Here is a 15,000-nt window from a genome sequence, read left to right as displayed (position 1 = left end):
GGTTCCCTTCATCTGTGACGTCAATGCCGCCTGCCAGAATGCAGACGGTTTGTACATCTGCACATGGAAGACTGGATACACTGGGAACGGAAACACTTGTTCTGTGCTATTTACCGTACCATAGAAACAACAAAATACAACAACGATATGGAGAATTATGCAGTGTGCCGCGGTAACCAGCACTGTCTTTATTACAGACTCAAAAATAGGCAAACACAACACTCCCCCGGGGGTTGGATACCACAGCTCATGCAATGTATCTGCCGCAACGGACACTCGGAGGCCAGAGAAAATCTCATCAAGATTGGCGCAGGAAATCTGTGTAGGAACCAAAGTAGACTACGGCTGCCTGGCCCTCCTACTGGACCCTTAAAAACGAACTAAATGCTCATAGACCAAGTAATCTCAATAAGCTGTTCTGGCACAGCTTCAAGATAACGAAACTTAGACTTCGGATTCTTCCAACCAACATGCCTGTCCTTCATTGAGTAATCGAGGGACCCGAAACCCGGATCGTTAGCCCCGCTCTCATTGGTCACACCTACACAGCCACAGTAGTCAGCGGACCCATTCAGTGTCAAATGCTGTGTGAGAATGATCCAAAATGCAGGAGTTACAACTTCCACATTCTAACAAAAAATTGTGAAATGAATGACGAGAGTAAGGAAACGAAACCTAACGATTTCGTCACAGATTATCAAAAGTTTTACATGAAATGCGAAGGTGGGCATTGTTCGTATTCTCGTGATGAGGCTGGAACGAGCAATAACCGGAGGTATATTTATTCCCTGCATGCGCCTCTGTCTTACTCTCGATCCAATCCAAAAGGTCGCGATAACAGTTATGTTGCATCGTTGTTGGATTTGCTAACTGTTATAATAAAGTATATTTTTTTCAAATATCTAATAGATTGATCCAAATTTAAGGAAACTATCTCAGTTACGGGCTAGGGTTCTCGGAGTTCTCTGCCGTCCCACTAAAATCAGTTTTGCTTCATAATTTAATACAATCGCGCGCGTGAATACAACTGCAGCAGAATGCACTCTTCTATAAACCTAGATATTGATGAATGCAAACGGGTTCCCTTCATCTGTGACGTCGATGCCAACTGCCAGAATACAGACGGTTCGTTTATCTGCACATGTAAGACTGGATACATTAATATTCGTCAATTTCAGTTTACAGTGTCCCCAATTAGTTCTCCGGCGCTAGTAAAACTAGACACTTAAATAAAGTTCCTTTGTCAAGAATTAATAAAGAGTATGATTATAACAGGTCAATTGTTGTGAGAGTGGACAGTTTAAAATGAACTACCACCTTTTTGTGAACAGTATGCCAGTAAGAAAAAAGAGGAAAAAAAATACTAACACGCAAAAGGGGTTAAAAAATATCTCCCTCGCTATGTACCATTATTGTTTCTGTCTTTTCGATAGTATCAACGAGTGCAGACCATCTCCCTGGCCTTCGTCCGGTGACCTCAACACTTTTTGTAAGAACAATGAAGGATTATGTTTGTTTATGAAATGTTGGTTTCACAGATGATCTGCAATGGTGAGAAAATTGTGGTTAAAAAAAAAATCTCTTTTTGATATAAATCTAAAAACATGATTATATTTTTTCCTGCTGAAATGGCCATGGTAAAACACTTTAGCCTTTGTTTTTATACTTTATCAAAGTTGGATCGGAAGTATTTGTTTCTTTTCATCGATAACGCATCTTCATCTACCCTTGGCTCTTTTAATTCACAATCTAGATGCTTAGATCGTTGTTGATTATTTTGCCGGTTACAGGGAATTACCTTAGTCTAACATGCCAGTCTTTTCCCATATTTAACAATTAATGTACATCATTGTGCCTGTAAGGTCTATAAATGTGCACATTATCATCTATATAACTTATCGCGTATCAGGAGATATTTAGTCAAGACATAGTAGAATGGGAACACTCATCCATGCTTTTATAACAAGCTGGCCAGATCAATGTAGTACTCTATTGAATATTGTATGATCTACCAAAGCTTCTCCTTCATAAGCGCCAGCATGTTCAAAACGCGGCAGCAAGACTGGTTCTTCGATAATTCAAGTTCTACCATATCACCCCATGTTTATGTGAACTACACTGAATTCCCATCAAGTTCCAAATCAAGCTGAGTTCAAAATAATTCTACTTACATATATATTCAAAGCTATTCATTACATACCTTCTGGTACTGGCGGAGCTCACGCGCGCGAACCGCGCCAGCGAAGCACCACGGTAAGAAATTTTGAGAAGTCTATCGGTGAGAGAAAAATTTTGGTTATGACGTTGGCGTACGCCCGTCCGCCCGTACAGACTGTCGGAGTAGAGTTGGGGAGGCAAGACGGCCTGTCAGACTCGTGACGATTACATGAAGATAGTTGAAACGCTGACTAGTCTGCCTAAGGCTCGTTTTCTCTCGCTTCGGAGAAAAAAGGGAGTGATTTTCGTTATCTAGTCCATGCATCGTCCATGTTTTCATGCATCGTCCATGTTTACTCTACTTACCAAGACGATCAGACGATTTTTGTACTTTGAATGAATACGAGTCATTGAGCGAAGTTGAATATTACACAGTCTCTGTAGTTGTTGTTGTTTTTTTGTTTGTTTGTTTGTTGTTGTTGTTGTTGTTGTTGTTGCCTCTTGGGAAGGGAGTGTTCGGGTAAGTTTCCTTAGCGGGAAATCGACTTCACAGTAGCCGAGTGAGTCTACAACAAATTTTGACCACTGTGATGACGAATATCGTTGTCGATAAGAGTATAGACAACAATGATCACTTTTGATTTATTTTTTACCACAATATTCAACGCCAAAGAAAGTTTTTATTTCAGAGCGTGACCAAAATCATAACTCAAAGAAAGAGCAAGCGTTGTCTATAACTTTCTCGCAATATGATTGGTTTGTTTCCCAAAATGGGCGTTCATGGCTGGCTACTACATTGCGTGACAAATTGACGCGAGCATGACGCGTACAGCGTTGTCTAGACTCTTATCGACAACGGCAAATTAGCCAATCAGATTGCGAGGTCACAAGCAATTGTGGTAAAAATTGCATTCGGCAAGGCGCGTTTTTCTGGCGAGAAATCACATTGACTGTAGTTTTTGAAAGAAGATTTTGTTCTCAATCAATGCCAGTTTAGCTAAACGATTTGCGTTAGTATGAAAAGGTCTGAGATCCTCGTCCAAAGACTGCGAAGGTTACTTCTCGCAGACGGGCTTTTTTTGTTTGAACCGGTAAAGAATCAGCGTTTGGGTGTTTTAAGCAGCAAAATGGATCTGCTGTCCTTGCTATGTTACGGATTACGGTGTACAGGTATGCGAGAGGAAAACTCGATCGTGTTGTTTGGTAAGGTTGTAATGGCGATGTCTTCGGACGTTGTTGTGTAACGAAATTGATGTTTTGCTACAAGGAAGAAGCAGGTCCTCGGTGAACATGGGAAGAGACTGCAAAAAACACTGTCAGGGCACCTTAGGATTTGTATCTGCTTAGCAAAGCAACGATTTTGTGTGAAATGATGACTGACCTAAACTGTCATGATCACCAGGTTCGTTTTCCATTCTTCTTCTTTTTTTTTTTTTTTTTTTTTTTTGTTTGCCTTTTATACGGACATTTATGTGATCGTGATATGTTTGTAATTACTTGTCCTGTATCTTCGATTTTTTTTCCGAGAAACGTTGAAGAAACATTTGTATCTCTTCATTGCTTTCTTACAAGGACTATAAAATGTTTATCTGTTTTATCCAAATGTTTGCTATCCAATAGTTTGTTTGGAATCTAAAACTCTTCGTTTTTCCTGCTGTCAGTGGCAAGCAAAGTCCGGACGGCTTACATCCTGACAGGCTCCGCTTTAAAAAGTTCACGGTGAAGTTTACAAGAGGTTGACATTAATTTTCGAAAATTGTCGCGAAGAGCAACAACTCCTTTCCAAACTAAACACGATTTTAATAGATGAGCATTGGAAACACTTTCTGTCACATCAATTCTCGTTATTACTAGAAAATCGCAAACTTTTAAGGTAATTAAAGTAAAAACAGTCCATCTTTAATATGTTCAATGTTTACGACTGACGAGTTTTCAGAAAGCCATTTGTATGTTGTTTTTCTGTTGTTATTGCCAATGGGATCCTATCATTATCATTGATCTCAAAAATCGTACCGTTTAGAACTTGTAGTCAAAGTTTGTAGTTTGCAATAACTACAACTGATCGAAGTCAAGAATAAAACGACCGCTGAAACTATTCTCAACTTGACGAGATGTGCATTTGATTCATGCCTTATGCTTTCGCTTTGTCAAGATTACTTTTCTCAATGAAAAGTAAAGTCAATTTTTACGAGTTTTTTCGATGTTATTCAAAAAAAGGATATCGACGTTAGCTTTTGTTATTACGCTTACAGATCACAAAAATCACACCACAAAATGTTCAAAATAAGCTGAACAAACTTTATTTCTCCTTTTATGGGCGGTGTTCAGTGAACAGTGCGCACCCTTTGCATAATTGGGGTTTTACCGTTTAGTTTTGTTCAGGCTTATTGAAAAATATGGAGTTTGGTTTGATAGTTTAAAATGTCACCGATACATGAAAGAAAACTGAATTTGAGTCTCAACCAAAGCACAAAACCAGGTCTGCTGTTAAGGTTTAAGAGTAGAACTGTTAACCTATTCATCTACTGGCCCCAGTTGTTCGAACGATGGATAGCGCTATCCGCCATATAAATCACTATCCAGTGAATAAATCATAACAAAACCAATTGCGCTATGGAGTGGAAAGTGATTTATCCGGTGGAGAGCGTTATCCACCTTTTGAACAACCGACACCTGATCTTTTTAAATGTAATTAAAACTGTGATAAGGCAAGAGTTTGTTAATCATTAATTTATGCTTGTAATCACGCAGTCCAAAAGATAGTTCTAAAAGTGCACGTTTGCACATGATTGAATGGTGGCTATAGTTGTGCAGCAAAACAGTGGAAAAACTATAATCACAATAAAGAGTACCCTACTGGAGTCGAACAAATCCGACAATAGGGAAGGGGATTTGAAGACCATTTCGGTCCGAGGGGTCGGGTATTTGAACGATCCAATCTTCAAAAGTTCAAATGCGCGGGGTTTCCGGGAAGTGGGGCGGGGGGGAGGATGTTCAAGTTTCGAATTGATATGCGCATAAGCTTATGACAAAAATTGCAATACAGAGGAAAAAGCAGCTCTAAACAAGTTAAAAATATACACTCAACTGCAATTAAGTTTTATAACCCTCCGATGCTTGACTTGAATGCGTAGCCACGGCTGTGGACCAACAGCTATTAGATATGTCAGAATGGACTGAAAACGTAACAGCAACAAAAATGCAGAAAGAAAATGCTTTACAAACCATTTTTTCCACCTGAACACGAAAAGCGTTGACTGTTAAGAGCTTTAGTTGACGTAGTATGGCGGTGTAGCTGCGTCAAGCCACAGAAAGCGCCAGAAATATAAAGCCTCGTTTATGGTTAGGTGAATCGAACGTGGGTTGAGCCTGTGATCCAATCGAAAACCAGTGGCTGGTCAGCAGTCAACTTAAAAAAAAAAAAGTAGCTGACCTTGATGAGTTCTAACTAATACTGGTCAGCGGATACCTTTTTTGACAGGTGTCAATTGACCATAACATTGATGTTCAATATCAAAGATGTATGCTGTAAACTAACGGGATACTTGTCACTCTTCTCTCACTTCTCATATCCATGAGCTACCATATTTTCTTAAGGACGTTCACACCAAATGCTACTGCGCATCCTTACAGCGCACGCAAATTCACATGCCGCGTCATGCATTGAGCGCGCGCGCTAAGTGCTAAAATGAACAATGATAGGGCAGATTATCATTGCTATAGCTTTGCTTGTATTTAACGATCTTGGATGTTAGGTGACCCCTACTTTTCTTTTCAGAAACAGATTTCGTTTACAATTATCTCCACATTGTCCAAAAATGAACAAGAAATCAATGTGGGAAGTTAAAAAAATTTCAAGATTTCTCTACTCGAGAAATGGAATCCTTCCATCTTGCGGTTGCAAGGCGCATGAAACTATGGTCGCTAAATGCGAACTTGTTCTTTAAGGAACCTCAACAGTTATCTAAATTCACTTGATGGGTCCACTTAAACAAAGTTTGGTTGAGAACATTTCACTTCAAAGATGTAATTGCAATATTTTGGGCTTTCAGACACTGTGGCCTTATTCGCTAAAGAAGTCGGATTTTTTTAGATTTAGGGTGTTCGTCCGGGCAAGTTCTTTCAAAAACGAAGTCGGTGACCCCCCATTTTTTTTACATTTCTGACATCAATAACTCATCATCTTTCAATGGTAAAATTTGCAGAAAAAAAATCAATGTTAGAAAATTTTCGCGGGAACGTCCTTAACTATGGTGCTCCGCACGCGAGCCCGTTCGGCGCGCAGACCTCCGCTATTAATTGCTAAGCCAAAATCCAAGTACTGTCTGAAATCGAATAGTGGGTTATTACTACAACCTCAACCTCTGTATATGAATAAGTGGCTTTCAGTTGGCTGCTCTTGGTGACAGAGCATTCCCTGCTGCAGCACCAAAGTTGTGGAACTCATTACTCCGTGAACTGAGGGAAATGAAGTCACTTAAAATCTCAAAAAGGAACTGAAAATCCCCTTATTTCGATTTGCTTTCGCTTAAGCTTGATTAGTCATTTTCTGTTAATCATTGCAGTCATTTCATTGAAAATAACTTGGATGCCCAGATTAGTATCTTTTGCTACTTTTTTTTTACCTTAGATGTTGTAGTACTAAACGATCTCAATTTTTTTTTCTTTTCATAATCAATATCAATTTTGTTTGAACGAATTATAAGGAAGTTTCTTTATATTTTATAGTTTTTATTGTATGTTGGCGGTATTCAGTTGCACACATGTAAACGTTTACTGAAAGAGCGCTGTACAAATAAATATCAGTTATTACAAGTTTTCAAGTTTCAATTTTATTAAGTCTTCCAAAAAATTACTTACAATGAACACCGCCTGCAAATAGCGAGCTAATCTAGGCAGGCGGTGTTAAGGACATACAAACACAAATTACTAATTGAAGGCGTTAAAAAAGTCGATTTTGAATACATTATTTGTCAAAAGAGGAAAAAAAGTGATAAAAAGTGAAGAAAAATATTATAATTTATGATTGAGTTATAATTTAGATGCCTTTTTTTATTTCAGAAATAACAGTGCTGGTGTCAGCATAACTGTCCAGAGTTTCTAAAGTTACAAATAGTAATGCTTGAATCAAATTTTCTTTTTGAATATGTGCTGTGCTTTGGTAGTCTTCGCTAGCTTTCGGGAATGCTGTTTCAAATTTTAGCACCAACAATGGAAAAATAGTTTTTATGATGATTGAGCCTAGAATGATTAATATAGTAGTTACCAGAAGATTCTGAGCGAGTATTATACTGACGTATGTCTTGCGTAGAAGTAAAAAGATTGCAGATATTTTGAGGTGTAGAGTTTGTAACTGCGCCGGTTTGGCTGCACTTTATTGAGCTTTTACGTATCCGTTTATTTTCCTTACTAGTCAGTTGTTTTAGCAGCTTTTTATTGATAGATTAACGTCTCCTAAGTATTACAGTCGGCTATGTTTGTTTATTCGAGATTCAGCCTTTTGGCAATTCGAAATTCAATGAAACCTTTGAGCTGTCATGGTTCAGTTCGTCGGCCATCTTTGCCTTCGCACGTTTGGAATACGCTGAAGAAGTAGAGCATTGTGATTGGCAGAATGTTAGATTGAGCAAAATATGGAATCGCATGCGTTCTGAAAGTCAGAAAGTTGATCAAGCGAACGGCTATCTTTTGGAGTATAACAATTTTTTTTCTAAATGAGATTTGGAAGCTTGGCCCCAGGCAATGAGGCCGTAAGATATAAGGGAGAAATTAAAGAATTGTAAATACTTAGAATTGTTTTTAAAGGGACAAAGTGTCTTAGTCTCGAAATAATTCCAATATTTCTGCTGATTTTTAAAGCAATATAATTAATGTGGTGTTTCCAGGATAAATGTTGGTCAATTATTACCCCTGAGTATTTTACATGATCCTTACGTTCAAGATCAAAGTTTTTCTCTGTCCTTGTGTGGGCCCATTTCCATCAGTAGCGTTAACGCTCACATGGTTCATATGGGATAGAAATCTAGCACTTCACATTACACTCTATTCAGTTAACTCTCTTTAAAATATAAGTGGTACACGGCCAACGTTTACAAGTATAAACGTAACCTTTCCTTGTAACTCTATTTATTAGCCTCGTTTCCTCGATCCGTAATGAAAGTTAAGGATTTCCGTTTTTTTCCCGTTGATTAAAAAATCAACGGGAAAAAATCTCGGTTCGTAACTTAGAGTAAAAGTAAAGTAAGGTCTCTGCTTACGAGCCAGAAGGCCTATCAGGCCGGCACTAGTCTCCGGCGACTAGGAGTATTTCTACTCCCCCTTGGATGGGATGCCAGTCCATCGCAGGGTTACCCCCAGCATTTCACCGGTACCCATTTATACACCTGGGTGGATAGAGGCATCGTGAGAGTAAAGTGTCTTGCCCAAGAACACAACACAATGTCCCCGGCCAGGGACCCGAACCCGGACCACTCGATCCGGAGTCAAGCACACTAACCATGAGGCCACCGCGCCTCCTACGCCTCCCCGTAACTTAGAGTAGGAACCTTGAACCCGGTTATCTTCGGACAATCTACTCCATTACCCCTGCACTGCAATTATTCCTTGCCATGTTCTTTGCTCCAATACTCGCCCTCGTCATTACATTAGCTTTCGTCATAGTCCTATCCCATTTTTTCAATTATTTTCCTTCTCCAAACACCGTATTAAAATTTTGCTTCGCAGCTTGTTTCCTAAAGTAACGAATGCAGAATATTTTTTTCTTACAAAAGGTCAACCCGATCCGGTTGCCTGGTTCCCTCTCAACACCTCATACAGAACCAAAGAAATCAACAATAGAGTACCCCAAGGGAATCCTCTCAATGTTGTTCTTGCTCCAGGGCCTGATGGAAGAGCAAACGGGTCTTATGAGTTTCTAGGAGAAAGCAAGAGCTACATCGAGTTTATCAACTCCCCTGGTGGATCTCTGAATGTGAACTTCTCGATGACGGTGTTGTGTTGGTTAAACTATAAAGGACAAGACGGACCTGTATTTAACTATGCGCGAAACAACTACACACAGTACAAATGGGGTGTTGGGCTCCGTGTAATAAAGGAAAGAATAACTGTCCACTTTAGAAACCGCGATTACGGAAGAACGAGAATACTCCAACGCTCTACTCCTACGCCAACAGATACCTGGACATTTGTCGGTGCATCGTACAATCACTCATCTGGTGAAGCCAAATTGTTGGTTGACGGAAAGGAGGTTCAAAGCAAAAACATCGGCACCGGATTTGAACTGGGAACACAGGACAACGCCAGGCTTGGAGTGAGGCTGGGCGATGGGAAATTCTTCAAAGGCAATATTGCACAGTTGAAGGTGTATAATGTAGCTTTGTCCCCGGAACAAATGGAGGTGTCAAAAAATCAGTTGTAATTTTTAATTCAATTCAATTTCACAGCAATTTAGTTGTTACGTGACAAAGGAGAAGAAAAATGTCGGCTACTCGCGGATAGCATTGGCTAGTCGAGAAGGGTAAAATGTGGACAAAACAGAAATGTCATTACAGGTTGTCAACTTTGGATTGAAAAACCAATACTAATAAATAAATTAAAGTAAAAAGTAGCCATTAAGATATCAACATAACATGTAGAAAAGAAGAAAAGATACACATATTATACAGAACACACGTGAGCATGCAGCCCCAGAACTTTTGATTTTGTGCACAAAAATGGCGGCGATGACGTAACACGAAAACCATCTAAAATGCCCGGTAGCCATCTACTTATTTCTCCATCCCCTCCCTCCCCATCTAAGCCAGTTGAAGTTGATGACAAACAAGGAGATGCAAGCTTAATTAGCTTTTTCCAGGAAGTTTTTTCCGCAATGATATGATTGAACTCTTTTGTTAGAAGGAATGCTGATCAGACTGATTACCATCTCAGAAATAATGCTACAGATCTGACACTTCCTAAACCGAAGAGAGAGTTTCTAAAAAGAAGTTTGAAAATATAGCGGCGCAATGCTTTGGAACCAACTCCCGAATGAAACAAAACTAGCGGAATCAATATATTCATTCAATAAATGTATCAAAACGTAATTGGGTCATGTCATGCCACATGTGTTGATCTTGTACTTGGTTTACAATATGTACTTAGTGTATTATAGTTGAATTTTTGTAGTTTTAGACTTACCATATTATCAATCATGTACTTAGTTTACAATAGTTGAATTTTTATAATTTTAGACCTACGTAGTTTCTTCGAAATACATTTTAAGATAAAAACTAGCGATAAAATTTTCCGACGTTTCGATCTCGCTGAGATCATTTTCAAGTTTGAAAAAAAGTGAATAAAACTTTGCCTATAAGAAGTAAAATCTTACTTCTTATAGGCAAAGTTTTATTCACTTTTTTTCAAACTTGAAAATGATCTCAGCGAGATCGAAACGTCGGAAAATTTTATCGCTAGTTTTTATCTTTAGACCTACGATATTATTAATCTTGTATTACTAGTTCTAGCTTATATATATATATATATATCTATACAAACACGCCCTCCATGGAAACCAGCTGAGTGTTGTTGGGGCTAGCGTGTTTCTTTGATTTAAATAAAGTATGCCTACCTACCTTGATGCAGAAGCTGGTTCTATCAGACGAACTGTGACTTGTTTGCCGCTTTTTGACAAGTTAACTATTGTTCCATTCTTCTTGAAGTTATTACAGCACTTTAATTAAGCACAATTTGTCTGTTTCGGGCCTATTAGATTAAAATAGAGGGAGCCGATAAAGGTAAGGAAAACGTCACTTCAAAATATTAGCTTGCGGTATATATATTGACCACGAGGGGCGTATTGGGAGAACATCGATATTCCTTTGTACGGTCCCGAGCTACAATAGCTTGGCCAATAAGAGATTTATTACACGACTGGAATGTGAGTAAATTCTCGCTTGAAGGTGAGGATACCACAATTTCAACAATAAAATCGAAATAGGGTATTGCTGTGTCACCGATTACAATTGAATTTAGCGAGACAAGTAGTTCTTACTTCCTATTGCCTCGATTTGACTGACAGAACATCTTGTGCCGAATCGCTCGGGATCATTCGGGAAAATACCGAGTTTAATACTAGGGGTATCGAATGGTCTTTGCGAGGATGCGAGCAGTGTGTTTATTTTTGCGAGCTCGAGCAGTTATCTTTTTTTTTTTCTCACGAGCAGCGAGCACTTGAGAAAATACAGATGGCGAGCAGCGAGCACCTCGAGTACCGGTAGTTCATAAATTTTCCGCTACCCGGAATTTGCACCAAGTGATATCTAATAATCTCGCTGACACCTCCAAAACAGAGCAATAGGTGCAAAGCTAGGGCGGTTCAACCAATCCCAGCAGCTTACAGCCAATTGTTCTTTGCTTGATGACAAATTACGTCACGTAGCTTCACGTGAATCAATGGGTGAACGATCAAGAACTACAAGAGCTCTCAAATCTCTTAAGGAGATCTACTAGAACTAAAGCCGGCGATCTAAAGGTTTCCATCTGTGTCTAACCCGACGCTAAAATGGAAGCTGTGGTATTTTGGTTATGTAGTTATTGTGAAATGTAAATAACGTGACATTCAGTCTAACAAGCATTTTGGGCTTCAGTTTCAATTATCGACAAACTGGTTTCCTGCTGATTGACTGAAAAAGACAAATAAATCGTTATTTATTTGGAGGCTTCTAGAACTAATTACAGCCATACAGATCAGGTGACAAGCTCTAGTGCTAGCTCTGAAGGTCAAAGAGTACTGAAATTTCGAGCAATGGAGCACATTTTAACGAGATTCCGAGCATGCGAGCACGAGCAAGCGAGCACCCGTGTAATTTTTGCGAGCAATTCGAGCAAAGGCCAAATTTTGCGAGCACTTTAAAATTGAATGGGACCATTGGATACCCCTGATACTGGGAAAATACATTGGTACTCGAGGGACAGCAATCTCATTGGTTGATTCTTGAGGCCGCCGCACACTAGCGGCAGACATTTTTGGTCGTCCGACAAAAGAATCGTCACTTTTCGGCCAGAGTGCGGTGAATTCAGACAAGCCAGCGACAAGATCGGAGCTTGTCGGACGATATCTGACGGTGCTAGACCTAAAAATCTCTTGTCGGGAATTGTCGGTACCTGGCGTGCGCCGAAACCAATTAGGGAGTGTCATAAGAGTCACGTGAGCAAGCGTCTTTTCCAACATGGCGGAGATCGAACAGATTTGGGGCAGGGGGCACCTGCCCCAAGCCTTGTCGCAGTTAGTTGCGACAAAAAAAAAAAAAAAAAACGGCTGGTGGCGGCAAGCTGGTGCCCGACAAACTTCCAGCCGATTTTTTTCCGGATAAAAAATCTTCAGGTATACGAAAAAAATCGGCTACTGTGCGGCGATCTTTAGTTATTGTTCCCCGGACCACTTCAGTCGTGTAATAATTTACCATATTATCTTGTCGATATTGTAAAACAAGGACGAAGTGTCCTTTAATTTTTTGGAGATAAAGAATACAAATGTTGTATGCTCACGTTGTCTTGTAGACTTTAATTAACAATTTTTCGACGAAGGCGAAGTGATTATCAGTGAATATTCAGCGAGACGAAGTCGAGGCAAATATTCACCGATAATCACTGGGCCTGAAGCGAATAATTGTTTTAGTATAAATACACAGGTGATTGTTTCAAAAAAAGAGAAAAAGAAAAATTTCAACGCGAAATCATCTTCACTTACAGTGGCAAAACGACTCCTGGCAGCCATTTTGTCCGACGAGGTGATTATCGGCTGATAATCCGAGATAGCGAGCCAATGAGAGCGCGCGATTTTGTATAATCCCCTGTGTATTTATACTAAATTCGATTATTTCACGTTGTTTTACAGAGAACGGAAAGGAAGTTACTGAAATACGTGCCGCACGTCTTTACGAAACCAATAGTACTCGCATTGCTTTCTGCATTGTCGTCGCCGTAGCCGTATTTTAAATCGCTATTTATTGGTTATTCCACGCTGTTGACGACGGAATTCGGCCAGGAAATGTACTAAAATGCGTGCTGCCATGCAGCACAACCATTTGGCGTTACGGTTATCTCGTAGACGGCTGCGGTAACGGGAACTCTTCACAACAATTACAATTTTGGTTATATAAGTATAGGTAATAAACACTAGGGAAATTATTTGATTTTGGACAAAAAGACAAATGAAATTATTCCTTCATTTCACGATTATACCATTTAATTAGCTATTAATGCCATGGGTGACAAATTACGATCATAAGACGCCATTTTGGAACTGTAGGAAAAGTTGCCATGGCAACAATTTAATTTCACATGTGAAATATAAATTAACGCTGAAATTTCGCCCAAAAGTTAAGGGGTAATTAGTCACCATTACAGTTCATTCCTTTGCCGAAAATTTGCAAACTAAGAACATTTGAAACCAAAATGTTAGGTTTTGACGAAAAAGGGAGTACACAAGGGTGAGTAAGTACATATTCCTGTATTTAGTTTAAGGTACCAATCAGGTAGATATAACTACTACCGACCTACCAATAGGGTAAACTACCAATCCATTTAATGCCCTTAATAACCGTATTGCACACTGTGAACGAGATGAGACTTACAACAGCGAAAATTGTTTATTTTCTGTTAACTTGTTCAGTGACGTTGCTTAATTCAATTTAACTCCCTACCGCATCAAAGTACACGAGAGGACTCGTAAATATATTCAAGGTTTGCACAGCGCACATTATATTCAATACCTGTTCTTACAAGTTAGCTCATGCAAGACCTCGCATTTGATTTTGTGTATCAACTTGTTCAATAATTTGGATTTCACGATTTTATTGCAGCGAAGCTGCTACAAAGAATTTAAGACATTGTGGATGTGGCTTAATTGACCACCGTCTAATCAGATTAAAGCTTAAAATTAAGCAGAGACGCACATTATTGCACATTTGATCCACCAACGGCAAGGTAGTGAGCTGTTTTCGTTTTTATTTTTTCTTGACACTCCCACATTTACATTGTTAAGCTTCTTTTTTTTTTTTTCCTCTATTGCACGCGATCAGTTTACAAATCTGGGAGGGACTACTCTCTTTGCATGCAGTGTTGACTTCCGGTTTCCATCTGTGCCTCAAAAACGTGTCGCGCTCCTAGAAGATATCGCTCCTGGACTGCATTCCAGCGCTCTGGGTTCGTGCACAGCACACATACACCAGAGCTCACTCAGCTTTCCATCCATTTTGGGTCGAGATAGGACGCAGTTCTTTTCAACTTCTAATTTCATTGGATCCCTAGGGTTAGGACGCAACTCTATTCTTTTTGGAGTTAGGGTCCATTGTTTCTTTTGTATCGTTCTTTGTGTCCATTGTTTCCTGAACCAATTCCGAGAGCGGTTGTAATAGCTGCCTACTGACCCTTGGGGTCGGTAAATGAATACCAGCATATACCATGGGCGAGGTGCGCGTGGAACGGGATTGCAGTGGCGCCAAAGCCAACCATATAAAACAACAATAACAACGATAAAAGCAATAGAAAAAATCTGAAAGGGAACTCTTAAAATCAGGAGCCCATGAATAGGAACGTACAGCTCCATTGTATTTGTGGAACGGCGTTTTTACAGACCGAGTTAGTCTTAGGTAGACTTTCCTTCGAAACCAGACCTTTCCAGCTAATCACAAATCTTGCATGAGAAATTAATAACCATGGAATTGAGAATGGTCGCTCGTGCAAGTCAAATCTGATTTAAGATGTTGTCTAAAAATAGCTTGATCTGTGAAAATGGCGTTCGATAGACCTAGTATTGGAGTTTTAGGCTCCGGGTTATGGGCTTCTGTCAAAATCTATAGATGT

The 15,000-nt window shown here is 39.5% G+C and overlaps 1 protein-coding gene across 1 annotated transcript in view; it reads left to right on the top strand.

Annotated features, from left to right (window-relative positions):
* LOC138004124 (uncharacterized) overlaps window positions 1-9,803 on the top strand; it is a 16,015-nt gene extending 6,212 nt beyond the window's left edge. Inside the window, exon 4 of the mRNA XM_068850547.1 lies at window positions 8,928-9,803. Within this exon, the coding sequence (XP_068706648.1) occupies window positions 8,928-9,574 (647 nt within the window). The 3' untranslated portion in view covers window positions 9,575-9,803. The remainder of the gene's footprint in view (window positions 1-8,927) is intronic.
* The last annotated feature ends 5,197 nt before the right edge of the window (window positions 9,804-15,000 follow it).

This window comes from Montipora foliosa, chromosome 5, assembly GCF_036669935.1.
Source record: "Montipora foliosa isolate CH-2021 chromosome 5, ASM3666993v2, whole genome shotgun sequence".
NCBI classification, from domain to species: domain Eukaryota; kingdom Metazoa; phylum Cnidaria; class Anthozoa; order Scleractinia; family Acroporidae; genus Montipora; species Montipora foliosa.
This window is presented reverse-complemented; position numbering and strand designations above follow the sequence as displayed.